The 15,423-nt window shown below is 40.8% G+C and overlaps 1 gene segment (V, D, J or C); it reads right to left on the bottom strand.

Annotated features, from left to right (window-relative positions):
• Nucleotides 1-5,832: 5,832 nt before the first annotated feature.
• Nucleotides 5,833-11,323, bottom strand: LOC138669035 (Ig heavy chain V region PJ14-like). The segment is given in 4 exon segments: nt 5,833-6,140; nt 9,655-9,729; nt 11,125-11,196; nt 11,287-11,323. Coding segments are annotated over 4 exon segments (492 nt in total).
• Nucleotides 11,324-15,423: the final 4,100 nt, after the last annotated feature.

The following is a 15,423-nucleotide window of genomic DNA, read 5'->3' as shown; positions in this document are numbered from 1 at the left end:
ATGACGGTTTCCAGGCCCAAATCACCGGCCTGAGGAGAAGAGGGACAGAGAAAAGGGACATTGTGAGAACCGGGTAGCATTAATCACTACCCAGAACATGCGCAAAGACGGATACCGGATCCGTGGCTGTATTCATTATATATAATACAGCAACCGGAAAAACGTGAGGTGATATCAGCTTCACTAGGGCCGGACGTAGCAACAGACACAGAGTTCTGCGGTACTCCCGGAGGGGGTAAGCCGATAAAAGGACTCAGGTTGCCCGTCGAACCAGGACCCGGAGGGGACAGATTGGGCCGGCAGCCAGTTCACATACAGCAGCAGGGCCACACAGAAATTGCGCACAATAAGAGGCGAAGACCCCGGCAGGGTCAAAGTAACTCAGAGTTCCCATACAGACTCCGGTGACAGGACTGGTTGTAAATCCTTTTATGTTAAAGTAAACTGGTTAAACGTTTCAGTGCCTCAGTCTTTCATTTGGACAATAGCCATCTATCCAGGATCGGGATCGTCACCGCTGGGAGAACCTGCTGCTGATCAAGTAAGTGCCTGTCCCCTCACGATACCCCTTACACTGTGCATTGCCTGAGGCCACAGCACCGGGTCAAGCCACCCGTGACATCCCCCTCAAGAGACAGACCCCATTGGTCCGGTGCTGGGTATCCCGGTCTCTTGGGCGTCACACTCCACACAGCCACTTGCCCCTTATAGTGCTGCACAAGTGTTATAGCCCCATACAGATGCTCCGCACAGCCACTTGCCCCATATAGTGCTGCACAAGTGTTATGGACCCATACAGATGCTCCGCACAGCCACTTGCCCCTTATAATGCTGCACAAGTGTTATAGCCCCATACAGATGCTCCGCACAGCCACTTGCCCCATATAATGCTGCACAAGTGTTATGGACCCATACAGATGCTCCGCACAGCCACTTGCACCATATAATGCTGCACAAGTGTTATGGCCCCATAAGATGCTCCGCACAGCCACTTGCCCCATATAATGCTGCACAAGTGTTATGGCCCCATACTGATGCTCTGCACAGCCACTTGCCCCATATAGTGCTGCACAAGTGTTATGGCCCCATACAGATGCTCCGCACAGCCACTTGCCCCATATAATGCTGCACAAGTGTTATGGCCCCATAAGATGCTCTGCATAGCCACTTGCCCCATATAGTGCTGCACAACTGTTATGGCCCCATAAGATGCTCCACACAGTCACTTGCCCCATATAATGCTGCACAAGTGTTATGGCCTCATACAGATGCTCCGCACAGCCACTTGCACCATATAATGCTGCACAAGTGTTATGGCCCCATAAGATGCTCCGTACAGTCACTTGCCCCATATAATGCTGCACAAGTGTTATGGCCCCATAAGATGCTCTGCACAGCCACTTGCCCCATATAGTGCTGCACAAGTGTTATGGCCCCATAAGATGTTCTGCACAGCCACTTGCCCCATTTGCTTTTGCTGCCATAAAAAAATAAAATCACATACTCACCTCTCCATCACTCAGGACCCCTGCACTTTTACCTGCTCCTCGTGCGGCTCTGTCTCCAGCACTGACGTTCAGCAGAGGGCGCGCACTGACTATGTCACCGTGCCCTCTGACCTGAGCGTCATTGCCAGAGGATGCTGAAGACGGAGCCACACTGGAACAAGGAGAGGTAAATATCATGCAGCGCAGCGCTTCCCCTCCCCGTATACTTACCTGCTCCTGGCGCTGTGTCCCTGCTTCTTCCACCGCTGCATCTGCTTCCTGTATTGAGCGGTCACAGTTACCGCTCATTACAGTAATGAATATGCGGCTCCACCTCCATGTGAGGTGGAGCCGCATATTCATGACTGTAATGAGCAGTACCATGTGACCGCTCAGTACAGGAAGAAGCTGCAGCGCTGTAAGAAGCAGGGACGTCCAGGGACCACACCAGGAGTAGGTAAGTATAATTACACAGCCCCCGCTCCCCCTCCCCTGCCGACCCCTGGGTATGACTTGAGTATAAGCCAAGATGGGGACTTTCAGCCCCAAAAAATGGGCTGAAAATCTCGGCTTATACTCGAGTATATACGGTATATACAATATATATGTTTTGAAGATTATTTGGTTTTAAAAAGATGTGTACAGTTGTATTTTACAATGCGATTGTAACATGAGCTTTTACATACAGAGAACTGCTGAATGTAAAACCTCATGTTAAAATCGCATTGCATATGGATTGCATACACATGTTATACAGATGTTCCGTGGAAAAATCACACAGAAATTGCATTACACTTGCCTGACAGTTGCATAGCACTTGTCCATTTTTTTCAGTCTGGAAATAGGACCGTTTTTTTTCTCGCAAATGAGTATGAGCCCTAAAATTGTGCATTGCGATCACTGTAATAACTTTGTAACCTCTCTGCTAACCACTTTAGCGAAGAATTTATAATGTGACTTCCAAATATAAGATTGTGCAATGTTGCCATGTTATCTTTGAAGAGTGGGTGGGTGTCTGTACCCCTCATTATTTCCCATACTATTATTAGTAACTCTCCTCATCTTGTGGTTTCCTATAACCAGTGAGACACAGCAGGATTTTGTACGATCTCCTCATTACTTTATATTTATGTGTATCTTGTACAATAATACACTCCAGTGTCTGCAGCCTCCATGTTATTCATCTGGAGATAGACCTGCTTCTTGGCGTTGTCTTTTGTGATTGTGGTTCTGCTCTTCAGTGAATCAGTATAATCAGTACCACCACTAGCCCATATTGCTCCAATCCATTCCAGACCTTTCCCAGGGGCTTGTCTGACCCAGGATATATAATAACTGGTTAACTCAAACCCAGAAACTGTACAGGTTAATTTCAGTTGTTGTGAAGGTTTCACAAGTCCTGGACCGGACTCCTGTAATGTCTGACTGAGGACACCTGAAGAAAAAATGATCAAAATAAGATGAAAAGCTTTATAATTAATTCCAATTAATATTACATGTACAATATAAATGTAATCTAAATCTTACTTAGTGGAGAAAACACCAAGAGAAGTAATAGAGCGTCCATTACCACCGAACAATTTACCAGTTACTAAATAACCAGCTTCCAGATATCTAAGACAATCAGTTACATTATTAAAAGTTTTATATTCAAACTCTAATTATTTGCATAAGAAGCTCCGCCTCCGGTCCATGTTCTGATTTCATAGTTACTGTATATAAGTCACAGATGTCCTTATTGCTTTTCTCTGTTACAGTGGAGATTTGGGGCAGAATTACAGAAAACCTCGCAATGGTTGTGTCTCCTCCTGCAGATTGTCGTCAGTTATGTGAATGTCGCTGATCCACAGTTACACAAGACACACACAACTAGTATACAGATGTGAGGCATTATGGAAGAAAGCAGATATAGGTTTAATCCTGTATAATAGGTTCTATTGAATCGATTGCTATGAAGAAGGCAATTATTTCCATCTTGCTTGGTTACATGAAATTCATCTTCAAATATAGTTTATTAGGGATATCAAGGATCATCTATTGCAAGAGTATAAAAAGATATGTGGAGTTCCAAGCCAATGAAAGAATAGAAATCTAATTTGGGAAACACTAATTTGATCAAAACAAATTTACAGGTTTGACACATATTATTTTTGCTTATACCGTATATACTCGAGTATAAGCCGACCCGAGTATAAGCTGACCCCCCTAATTTGCCACAGAGACTGCAATAAGGATTTCTCACCCCCTGCCTCATATGTGATATGGATCTATGCACGTGGAGGATTAGAGGTGGGCTAACAACTGTTTTCCAATGCTCCCAATTTATTGCTTGATCAGCTGCTAAAACCTTTTACGATAAGCTTTATTGTCAGACTATGTTCACACCACTGTAATATTTGTCCAAGTGCTGTCCGTGAAAGAAAATAAACCCGACCTCACACGGAGCACTAGGAGAAATGTTATGGAATTGAGTTACTTAGATTACCATTTGAAAATGTTTGTGTGACAAAGATCACGGCACGTACCGGTCTCTTCTGCATTTTGGATGATACTTGCTTGTTGAAGTCTATGGGTGTGCAAAAATTAAAAAAAGGATCCCATATAAATCATCCATATAGCATCCGATTTTTCCAAATACATTTCCATTACTAACAATGGACTCTGTATTTTGCAAATTTTATTCACTTCTGATGTATAAAAATGAATGCTATTCAGTGGTGATCTGAAACGGAAGGTGAATTTTAAACTGAATTTAATTCAATAATGTAATCACTTTTCTAATATACTTCAATTAAAACATTTCTACGATTCCCTCTCTACTCTAACTTACTGTCTGCTTGTTTTTTTTTTCTTACTTCCAATGACATCTTGTTTGAGAATCCCAGTGCATTTTGGGATACTCACATGGGACGTCATTAGTGGGCAGAGGCTGTGGTCACTGGTGCAGCTGCTTTCCCCACCTTGAAATGAAGCATCATCTGTTTCAGAGACTGGACTGGTCCCTGCCGGGTCATCTCTTCTCCTTAGAGCCAGCAAGGGAGCGCACTGTCACTGTACATTCAAAGGAATATCGCAAAGGGAGCTCATACTGAGTATGGGTCACAATTTACAACTAACACATTATCAGGTGAGCAGAGACTAGCCCAGCCTCCAAAACAGACATCACTGATGGCGCCTCATTTCAGAGAGGGGCAAAGTCTGCGACAGTGACCTCAGTTTCTGCTCCTGATGACGGCTCTTTCGAGCATCCCAGCATGCACTGGTGAATCTCAAACAAAAAGTCATGGGACGTTTAAAAAAAAAACCAGGAAGTCAGAATGCAGAGGGTACGTTAGGGAATTTTTCATTGAAATATATTAGAAAACGAGATTTAATTATTATACTGAATAGATATACTTTTAATATGAAATTCACCTTTCAGACTGCCCTTTTAAGTTCAGCAGATCAGTTCGGCCCTCCACAGCAGTGCCAGTTTCTCATGCGGCCCCTTGGGAAAATTAATTGCCCACCCCTGCCCTAAAGGATCAGTAAAATAACATTGTTATCAATTTGATATAACTTATCAATGTTTTACTGATTTCACAAAAAAAAAAAGAAAAAGAAATTGGCTTAAATAACTATATTCTGAGAACCATAACTATTTTTTATTTTTCTTCCAGTGGAGCAGTGTGAAGGTTATTTTTGTTTTCTTGACTAGCTATAGACAACATGACAGGAAATCTAGCTGGTTTTATTTTTAGAATAAAAATTATGGATATTTGAAAACTTCAGCTTTTTAGAGAAGCATTCATATGAAATTTTTTTTTTTTTTTCAAAATAAGAAAATGAAGGCCATCATTAGCATTTTCGATACATTTGTTTTTTTTTTTTACAAAAAGAAAAATACAATTTTTAGTCCTTCTCAGGTCGTAAACCTGCGGTTGCTGGTACAGCACATTGCAATATTTTAATACAGTCCTCTCCCTGTCTGAGTGCATTGATGCTACAATCTCTACTGATGATAAAATGCCAGGATCAGAGCAATTCTGAAGGTGAGCCTTACAGGTAGGTGTCCACTGTATAACACAGCTGGCATCCTCTGTGTATTGAGAGGCTTCAGCTCCTCCATAAACATATATCAGATAATTATTGTACATGCATGGTGCCTGTCAAAATTAAGTTTAATATCAAAGCAAAACTGCTCTCATCCTAGGTAGGAGGATGGACTTGTGGTTCATTTGTTGATAAACAGTTAATGTCCTTATAATGTTTCCCTTTCACAGATCAGTACCTCTCTTCCTCTTGTGGTTTCCTATAACCAGTGGGACACAGCAGGATTTTGTATGATCTCCTCATTACTTTATATTCATGTGTCTCTTGCACAATAATATTCTCCAGTGTCTGCAGCCTCCATGTTACTCATCTGGAGATAGGCCTGCTTCTTGGCGTTGTCTTTTGTGATTGTGGTTCTGCTCTTCAGTGAGTCAGTATAAGCAGTACCACCATCAGTCCATATTATTCCAATCCATTCCAGTCCTTTCCCAGGGGCTTGTCTGATCCAGCTGATTGCATAACTGGTTAGATCAAACCCAGAGACTGTACAGGTTAATTTCAGTTGCTGTGAAGGTTTCACAAGTCCTGGACCGGACACCTGTAATGTCTGACTGAGGACACCTGAAATACAGAGAACATGGTAAGAAATATGTGACTTATAGCCGCTTATAATTACTATTATATACAATACAGACACAATCTAAATCTTACTTATTGGGGAAAAAAACAGCAGTAATAGAAGATACATTGTCACTGATCAATTTACAATGTGAGGAAGATAACTGAGATAAAGAGGAGAATGATCTAACCCTTTATATGCTGGGTCATACATATTTGCATAGACTTCATCCTGGGCTCTGGTGCTGAATGTAGGAGGATATAAATTAGAGACACTAGAATCAGATTTACTTTTTTTCCAATAATAAACAATTCAGCAGAGATATAATAAGAATACAGTATTAATGTGCTAGGAACTCAGAGGGAGATATTTTAAATCAGAGTTTTGAGTATCTCACTATCCAGAAATCGCAACATGGTTGGAAGCTTTTGACCTTGAATGCGTATCTGCCAAAGATTAATATAGACATCCCCAAACCACTGGGGCTTACCATCATTTCAAGGATAGGCTCCTTATCAAGCCAACTATCACACTATATTGATTTTGTTCTGCACAATATAGACCTAAAGTTATTATCATGCCTCATAGGCTTCTCTTAACCCATTAATTGCAAAATTATAATTTTTACAAGTACGGATTTTTCAGAAAAGGGCGTCCCAATATTCATTTAAAAATGACAATGACATGATTTCCTATTTTGAAAATAAAAAAATTGGATCTAATTATAAAAATTATAAAATCTTAGTTGCTAGAAGCTAAAGATTAGGCGTCCCAAAAAAAGGACATTGGTAGATAATGGGTTAACTCATTAGTTATTTCAGGAGTATGATATGAAAGAATCAGTACTTTATGACTTTGGATGTTTCTGCAATGTACTTAACCCCTTTCTGCCAGCTGATGGGATAGTACGTCAGCTGGCAGACTCCCCCGCTTTGAGGTGGCCTCAGGCGGTGATCCCACCTCAAAGCTGCGACATGTCAGCTGTTATGTCACTTGTTTCCACCTATCACCATGTTTAGTGCTAGCATGCACTGTTAAAAAACATTACAATGTATCAGACATAACTAGCACTGTTTGACAATCAATTTCACATGTTGTTGTGCAAATGGAACAGACAACAGATGGAAATTATTGGCAATTATCAAGACAATGGTCAACAGGACTCGTAGAAGCACAAGGGAGCGCAAAATGGCCGTCCGATTTTTTTCTTAACGGTGTAACGGTCTACACCCTTTCCCTGCTGAAGAAGTTTTAAATTGTCACAATAAAGATTGGATTTTAGAAACGGTGAGAGCCACCCTTTTTTCTCTTCAGTATATAGATTTATGCAATTGTTTACAGGGTTTGGGACCCGTGAATCCGAAAGGGCGGTGTATTTGACGTGGTAATCACACAGTAAATATTTGGGCTCCGGTGTTGCACCAGTGCAGTATTCTTTCTTCTATAGTATTGAACCACAAAATTTGTTGTGCTATTTCTCCTGAATACACCGATACCCCATATGTGGGGGTAAACTAGTGAGCTAACTAATGCTTCCATATGTAAAACATCAGTGTAGATGGAACATTCATCTTGCACCAATAATTTGATATTCAGAAATAAAATCACTTTATGACGGTAAATATATGTGAACCTGATGGTGAGATGGTTACGGTTCAGTGCCGTCATAAACCCATGAATTTCATCTGCGGATCATTGCCATATAAAGAGGACAACATCAGTGTATCAGAACCATCCCAGAATCTGGGTGGCGGCGTGTGCGCCCTCATGGAATATGCTCCTCACAAAACCCCAAAAAGATGTTAGCATATGAGGGTACACAAGCTGCCCTCAAAGCTGTACCACTTGTCTTTGAATGTGAAAAAATGATGTGTAAGCATGAATCACAGCAATCTCAGCACCATGCTCCTAGTTTCAACATCAATATTACTGGATTAAAAAAATTGGATTTGCCTCTAATCCATCATCATGGCAGATGGAGCGATAAAGTGCCTCTACATCCGCTGAGACAAGAATGGTACAAGGTTCAAGGTTCATGCCATCCAGATGTATAAGAATGTCCTTGGCATTCCCGACATAGGAGGGCAGCATCTCAACTTGAGGTATCAATTAGTAATCAATGTATTTACATATTAAATCACAAATTCCTCCTAATACAGACACAATTGGACGTCCATGAGGACTGATTGAATATTTTTGGACCTTTTTGGTGGGGATCACGAGGGACTTAACAGTTAACCCCATAAGAATTTTTTTAATAATTGCCCCACTCTCAAAACTCCACTCAATCGTCTTCCTCAACTCATCCTCAAAAACAGACAAAGGGCTATATGATAACAAATCATATGTATCTTTGTTGCCAAGGTGTTTTAGTGCCTCCCTTTCATATTTCTCCACCAGCCAAATTACCAAGTTCTCCCCTTTATCTGCTGGTTAGACCAAAGATTGACTATAGTGTTGTGAATTCCGCTCTTGGGCTCCCTCCGGTGGTTTTAAGTGGAATGGCTGCTCCTTGGATTTAGCAGTCTGCAGCTGTTTCCACTGATTGTCTTTCTGCTCGGATATTTATGCCTGGCTCTTCCCTTCAGCCAGTGCCATTTGTCAATGGTTCCTGGTTAGATTCACATCTCTCTTGGATTTCCCTGATATCCTGACCAGTTCAGCTAAGATAAGTCCTTGCTTTGCTCGTTTCTGTCCACATGTTGTGGACTTATTCGTTCTGTGCATTCTATGTTTTGTCCAGCTTGTCAGTGTGGATTATTCCAGTTAAGCTGGAAGCTCTGGGAAGCAGATTTACCCTCCACACCTTTAGTCAGGTGTGGAGATTTTTGTAAACTCTGTGTGGATTTTTGTAGTTTTTAATACTGACCACACAGTATTCTATCCTGTCCTATCTATCTAGCTAGACTGGCCTCCTGTGCTACATCCTGGTTTAATTCTGTGTATGTCTTTTCCCTCTCCACTCACAGTCATTACTTGTGGGGAGCTTTTTGGAGATGGAAATTTCATTCTCCAGCAGGACTTGGCACCTGTCCACACTGCCCAAAGTACCAATGCCTGTTTTTAAAAAACAGTATCACTGTGCTTGATTGGCCAGCAAACTTGCCTGACCTTAAAGAATAGGTGAATCTATGGGGTAGTGTCAAGAGGAAGATGAGACACCAGACCCAACAATGCAGACAAGCTAAAGGCTGCTATCAAAGCAACCTGGGCTTCCAAAACACATCAGCAGTGCCACAGGATGATCAGCTCCATGCCACGCCGCATTGATGCAGTAATTGATGCAAAAGGAGTCCTGACCAAGTATTGAGTGCATTTACTAAACCTATATTTCAGTAGGCCAGCATTTCAGATTTTAAAATCATTTTTCAAGCTGGTGTTATAAAGGATTCTAATTTACTGAGATAATGACTTTTGGGTTTTCATTGGCTGTAAGCCATAATCATCAACATTAACAGAAATAAACACTTGAAATAGATCACTCTGTTTGTAATGACTCTAATATATGAGTTTCACTTTTTGTATAGAAGAACTGAAGTAAATTAACTTTTTGATGATCTTCTAGTTTTGTGAGAAGCACCTGTAGTTTCACTGTGAGAAACATTAAAAAAAAGTTATCAGTCTAAGAATGTAGCAGCAAATATCATTTTTTTAAAGCTTTTATTTTGACACATTAAATAGCTACATAAGATTGTAATCCCTTTAGAATTAAGTTTTTTAACAAACTGTAGGTTTTGTATAATTTTGAAGAGATGCAAACAGCTTTCTACCTTGTTTGAAAGGCGAAAGGCAGAAAAACAGCAATTATGGATTTTGAATTCAGCTTTTTTTCCCCCAAAGTTTACTTTGTTAGAAAACTATTAAGAATATGTTAAAAGTTCAGTCTATGAAGGATATATTGATTTGATTTTTTAGATTTTTTTTATGATTGAAAAAAGAAGAAAGGTAAATAAGAAAAATTTAATGTTTTACGTATTTTTTTTTACATAAAATAAAGAAACACCTTTATTTGGCCTTTTAGGGCTCCTGAACCGGTGATGGCTGATACATTGTACTGCAATACCTTGAAGGACTGACAAATAGGACTCCCACTTTGAGTGCATTGATGATTGTCTGCTGAACATTTAAAGTGTTGTTCTGACATAATCAGAGCTTTTCAGATTGGAGCACTATCAGTGAGGTGTCAGTTGTAAAATTGCTCTCATTCTCTTTTTGAGGAAGAGTTTTTATGTAACTTGTTGAAAACCAGTTAATGTCCTTATAATTTGATGGATAGGAGGATATTGGGGTTTGGATCTGCACTGACTACGAGACCAGTATCTTGGATTAAACATGAAGAAGTGGAATACTTAGAGATGCATTGACTAACACAACTCTTTGATCCTGAGATCCAATCTCTGAATATCTTTGATACAAGATTCTGGTAATGTCGGCAGCACAAATTCACACCCCGCTACTTCTCCTATCAGTATAATGGCAGTTTATTAAGGTTTTGCAGCAGCTAATTTTTCAAAAATGTTTTAACTGTTGTGGTCACATAACTGAACCAGGTGAGCAATTCCCGTTTTGTTGTTTTAATTTCCTCTGTGTCATCGGATAAGACTATTTGCACTTATTATTTTCCAGCAATATTTTACTAATGTCCTTACAATGTTTCCCTTTCACAGATCAGCACCTCTCTTCCTCTTGTGGTTTCCTATAACCAGTGAGACACAGCAGGATTTTGTATGATCTCCTCATTACTTTATATTTATGTGTCTCTTGCACAATAATACACTCCAGTGTCTGCAGCCTCCATGTTATTCATCTGGAGATAGGCCTGCTTCTTGGCGTTGTCTTTTGTGATTATGGTTCTGCTCTTCAGTGAGTCAGTATAAGCAGTACCACCACTAGCCGCTACTACTCCAATCCATTGCAGTCCTTTCCCAGGGGCTTGTCTGATCCAGTGTATAGCATAACTGGTTAACTCAAACCCAGAGACTGTACAGGTTAATTTCAGTTGTTGTGAAGGTTTCACAAGTCCTGGACCGGACTCCTGTAATGTCTGACTGAGGACACCTGAAATACAGAGAACATGGTAAGAAATATGTGACTTATAGCCGCTAATAATTACTATTATATACAATACAGACACAATCTAAATCTTACTTATTGGAGAAATCACCAGCAGTAATAGAAGATACATTGTCACTGATCAATTTACTATGTGACAAAGGTAACTGAGGTAAAGAGGAGAATGGTCTAAACCTTTATATGCTGGGGTCATACATATTTGCATAGACTTCATCCTGGGTTCTGATGCTGAATGTAGGAGGCAATTTGCTTCTTTTACAATAATATATATTTCAGCCGAAGTATAATTAGAATACAATATTTAGTTATGTGGGTTAGGGGTGTGGGTAATTTCATCTATATTCTTAGCAGATTTATGCTGACAACTAATGATGAACAGATTACTTTGTGCAACCACTGGTCCATGTCCCACCTCAGTTTACCATGGTCATACAGGTCACATACTTTTCTTCTGAATTCTTACTCTGACATTCTATAAGTTTATATTTTAATAGTGGTACATTATTCCTTATAATACACAAGTGACAACAACACTTCATGTTAGTCAGTGAGTGGTTGTACAGGAAGAAGAATATCCTATAAGACTAATTCTATAACAAAAGATTAATGGCACTAATGTGGCATCACTTACCTTTGTATAATTAAACCCACATACATGGGGGGCCACTTGGAGTAATCACCACTCTTAAGTGCCTCAGCTTGCATAGGATGTCCATGTAGTTAAACATGTAGTTAAACTGCTGTAGAGAAAGGAACAATAAACTCCCTGCCCTACCTTTCTCCAATTTAACCCCTTTCTGACATAGTCTTTGTGACTTGGGCCTGTCTGACCAGGGACGAATTATTATGTCATCGTAATCACACATGGATGGTGCATTGGTGATCGCTGGCAGGTGTCAGCTGATTCTGACAGCTGACACCCGATACTAAGTGCCAGGAGCGGTCACACACTGCTCCCGGCACTTTAACCCCTATCTCTCTAGATCCAGAAACACATGGGCTACTTGCATATTGAACAAGTCTGTAGGAAAATGTTCACACAACACCAAGAAATTTTAAGACACAAAAGAGCACAGTAAGGTCAAAAATACTCTACTCTGATGGTCGCTGCTATGTAGCTGAGCCGATCCAGTGATGCCAGCTTCTAGCCTTCCATGGAGGCTATTGAAGCATGGCAAAAGTAAAAAAAAATGGTTTTAAAAATATAAAAAAAAAAATAAAAAAATATAAAAGTTTAAATCACCCCCTTTCGCCCCATCCAAAATAAAACAATAAAAAAAATCAAGCCTACACATATTTGGTATAGACACGTTCAGAATCACCCGATCTACCAACAAAAAAGCATTAATCTAATCGCTAAACAGCATAGCGAGAAAAAAATTGAAACGCCAGAATTACGTTTTTTTGGTCGCTGCGACATTGCATTAAAATGCAATAACAGGAGATCAAAAGAACGTATCTGCACAAAAGTGGTATTATTAAAAACGTCTGCTCGCCACACAAAAAATAAGCTCTCACCCAACCCCAGATCACGAAAAATGGAGACGCTACGGGCATCGGAAAATGGCGCTTTTTTTTTTTTTAAGCAAAGTTTTGAATTTTTTTTCACCACTTAGATAAAAAATTACCTAGACATGTTAGAAGTCTATGAACTAACAATGACCTGGAGAATCATAATATCAGGTTTAGCATTTAGTGAAGCTAGAAAAAAAGCCAAACAAAAAACAAGTGTGGGATTGCACTTTTTTTGCAATTTCACCACACTTGGAATTTGTTTCCCATTTTCTAGTACAAGACATGGTAAAACCAATGATGTCGTTCAAAAGTACAACTCGTCCTGCAAAAAATAAGCCCTCACATAACCATATTGACGGAAAAGTATAAAAGTTATGGCTCTGGGAAAGAGAGAAGCGAAAAACGAAAACACAAAAATGAAAAAGGGTTGCGGCGGGAAGGGGTTAATAGCCTAGGAAAGGGCCATGGATATTGTCCCCCAAGCTAAAAACATCAGCTCTCAGCTGCCTATTAGATGCACCTTTTGCGGCGCTTTGCCTGGCAATTCCCACTTGCCCTGTAGCGGTAGCAAGTGGGGTTCATATTTGGGGGGTTGTGTTGTGAATTCTGTGGCTGAATTCACTCCTGTGGTCACAAGTGGTACTGCAGCTTCTGAGCTTCCTCCCTCAGGTGTTCTGGTGAGCTCGTTGGCTGCTTTGTTATTTAACTCCACCTGATTCTGTCTTCCTTGCTCCTAGTCAATGTTCCAGTGTTGGATCTGAGCTTCTGGATCTTTCCTGTGGCCTGCTGCTCTGCTTAGATAAGTGCTTCTTTGCTTTTGTTGCTATTTTTTCTGTCCAGCTTGTCTATTCGTTTTTCTGGAAGCTCTGAGACGCAAAGGGTGTACCGCCGTGCCGTTAGTTCGGCACGGTGGGTCTTTTTGCCCCCTTTGCGTGGTTTTTTGCTTTAGGGTTTTTTGTAGACTGCAAAGTTCTCTTTGCTATCCTCGCTCTATCTAGAATATCGGGCCTCACTTTGCTGAATCTATTTCATCCCTACGTTTTGTCTTTTCATCTTGCTAACAGTCATTATATGTGGGGGGCTGCCTTTCCCTTTGGGGTATTTCTCTGAGGTAAGTCAGGCTTGTATTTCTATCTTCAGGCTAGTCAGTTTCTCAGGCTGTGCCGAGTTGCATAGGTAGTTTTAGGCGCAATCCACAGCTGCCTTTAGTTGTGTTTAGGATAGGTTCAGGTATTGCGGTCTACAGAGATTCCAAGTCTCAGAGCTCGTTCTATTGTTTTTGGGTATTGTCAGATCACTGTATGTGCTCTGATTGCTGGCACACTGTGTCACTGGATTGCCATCATAACAGTACTAGGAGCCTGAACTAATGATTCTCAATAGAGGGAAAAAAGAAGTTCTGACATCATTTTTTTTTTCTCAGCTCTGTGTTCAATTTTTTTTTTTTTCCCCTAGACATTTGGGTGTTTCAGGACACAGGTGTGGACATGGATATTCAGGGTCTGTGCTCTTCAATGGATAATCTTGTTATAAATGTACAAAGGATTCAAGATACTATTGATCAGAAATCTATGTTAGAACCAAGAATTCCTATTCCTGATTTGTTTTTTGGTGATAGAACTAAGTTTCTTAGTTTCAAAAATAATTGTAAGCTATTTCTGGCCTTGAAACCTCATTCTTCTGGTAATCCTAGTCAACAGGTTTTGATTATTATTTCTTTTTTGCGCGGCGACCCTCAGGACTGGGCATTTTCTCTTGCGCCAGGAGACCCTGCATTGAGTAATGTCAATGCGTTTTTCCTGGCGCTTGGATTACGATGAGCCTAATTCAGTGGATCAGGCTGAGAAAAATTTGCTGGCTTTGTGCCAGGGTCAGGATGATATAGAAGTATATTGTCAGAAATTTAGGAAGTGGTCAGTACTCACTCTGTGGAATGAATCTGCACTGGCAGCTTTGTTCAGAAAGGGTCTCTCTGAGGCTCTTAAGGATGTCATGGTGGGTTTTCCTATGCCTGCTGGTTTGAATGAGTCTATGTCTTTGGCCATTCAGATCGGTCGAAGCTTGCGCGAGCGTAAATCTGTGCACCATTTGGCGGTATTGTCGGAGATTAAACCTGAGCCTATGCAGTGCGATAGGACTATGACCAGAGTTGAACGGCAAGAACACAGACGTCTGAATGGGCTGTGTTTCTACTGTGGTGATTCCACTCATGCTATTTCTGATTGTCCTAAGCACACTAAGCGGTTCGATAGGTCTGCCGTCATTGGTACTGTACAGTCCAAATTCCTTCTGTCCATTACCTTGATATGCTCTTTGTCATCGTATTCTGTCATGGCGTTTGTGGATTCAGGCGCTGCCCTGAATCTGATGGATTTGGATTATGCTAAACGTTGTGGGTTTTTCTTGGAGCCTTTGCGGTGTCCTATTCCGTTGAGAGGAATTGATGCTACACCTTTGGCCAAGAATAAACCTCAGTACTGGGCCCAGCTGACCATGTGCATGGCTCCTGCACATCAGGAAGTTATTCGCTTTCTGGTGCTACATAATCTGCATGATGTTGTCGTGTTGGGGTTGCCATGGCTGCAAACCCATAATCCAGTTTTGGATTGGAACTCTATGTCGGTATCCAGCTGGGGTTGTCAGGGGGTACATGGTGATGTTTCATTTTTGTCAATTTCGTCATCCACTCCTTCTGAG

The sequence above is a fragment of the Ranitomeya imitator genome, chromosome 1 (assembly GCF_032444005.1).
Source record: "Ranitomeya imitator isolate aRanImi1 chromosome 1, aRanImi1.pri, whole genome shotgun sequence".
In the NCBI taxonomy this organism is placed as follows: Eukaryota; Metazoa; Chordata; class Amphibia; order Anura; family Dendrobatidae; genus Ranitomeya; species Ranitomeya imitator.
Note: the sequence above shows the minus strand (reverse complement) of the source record. Positions and strands in the feature narration are given on the sequence as shown.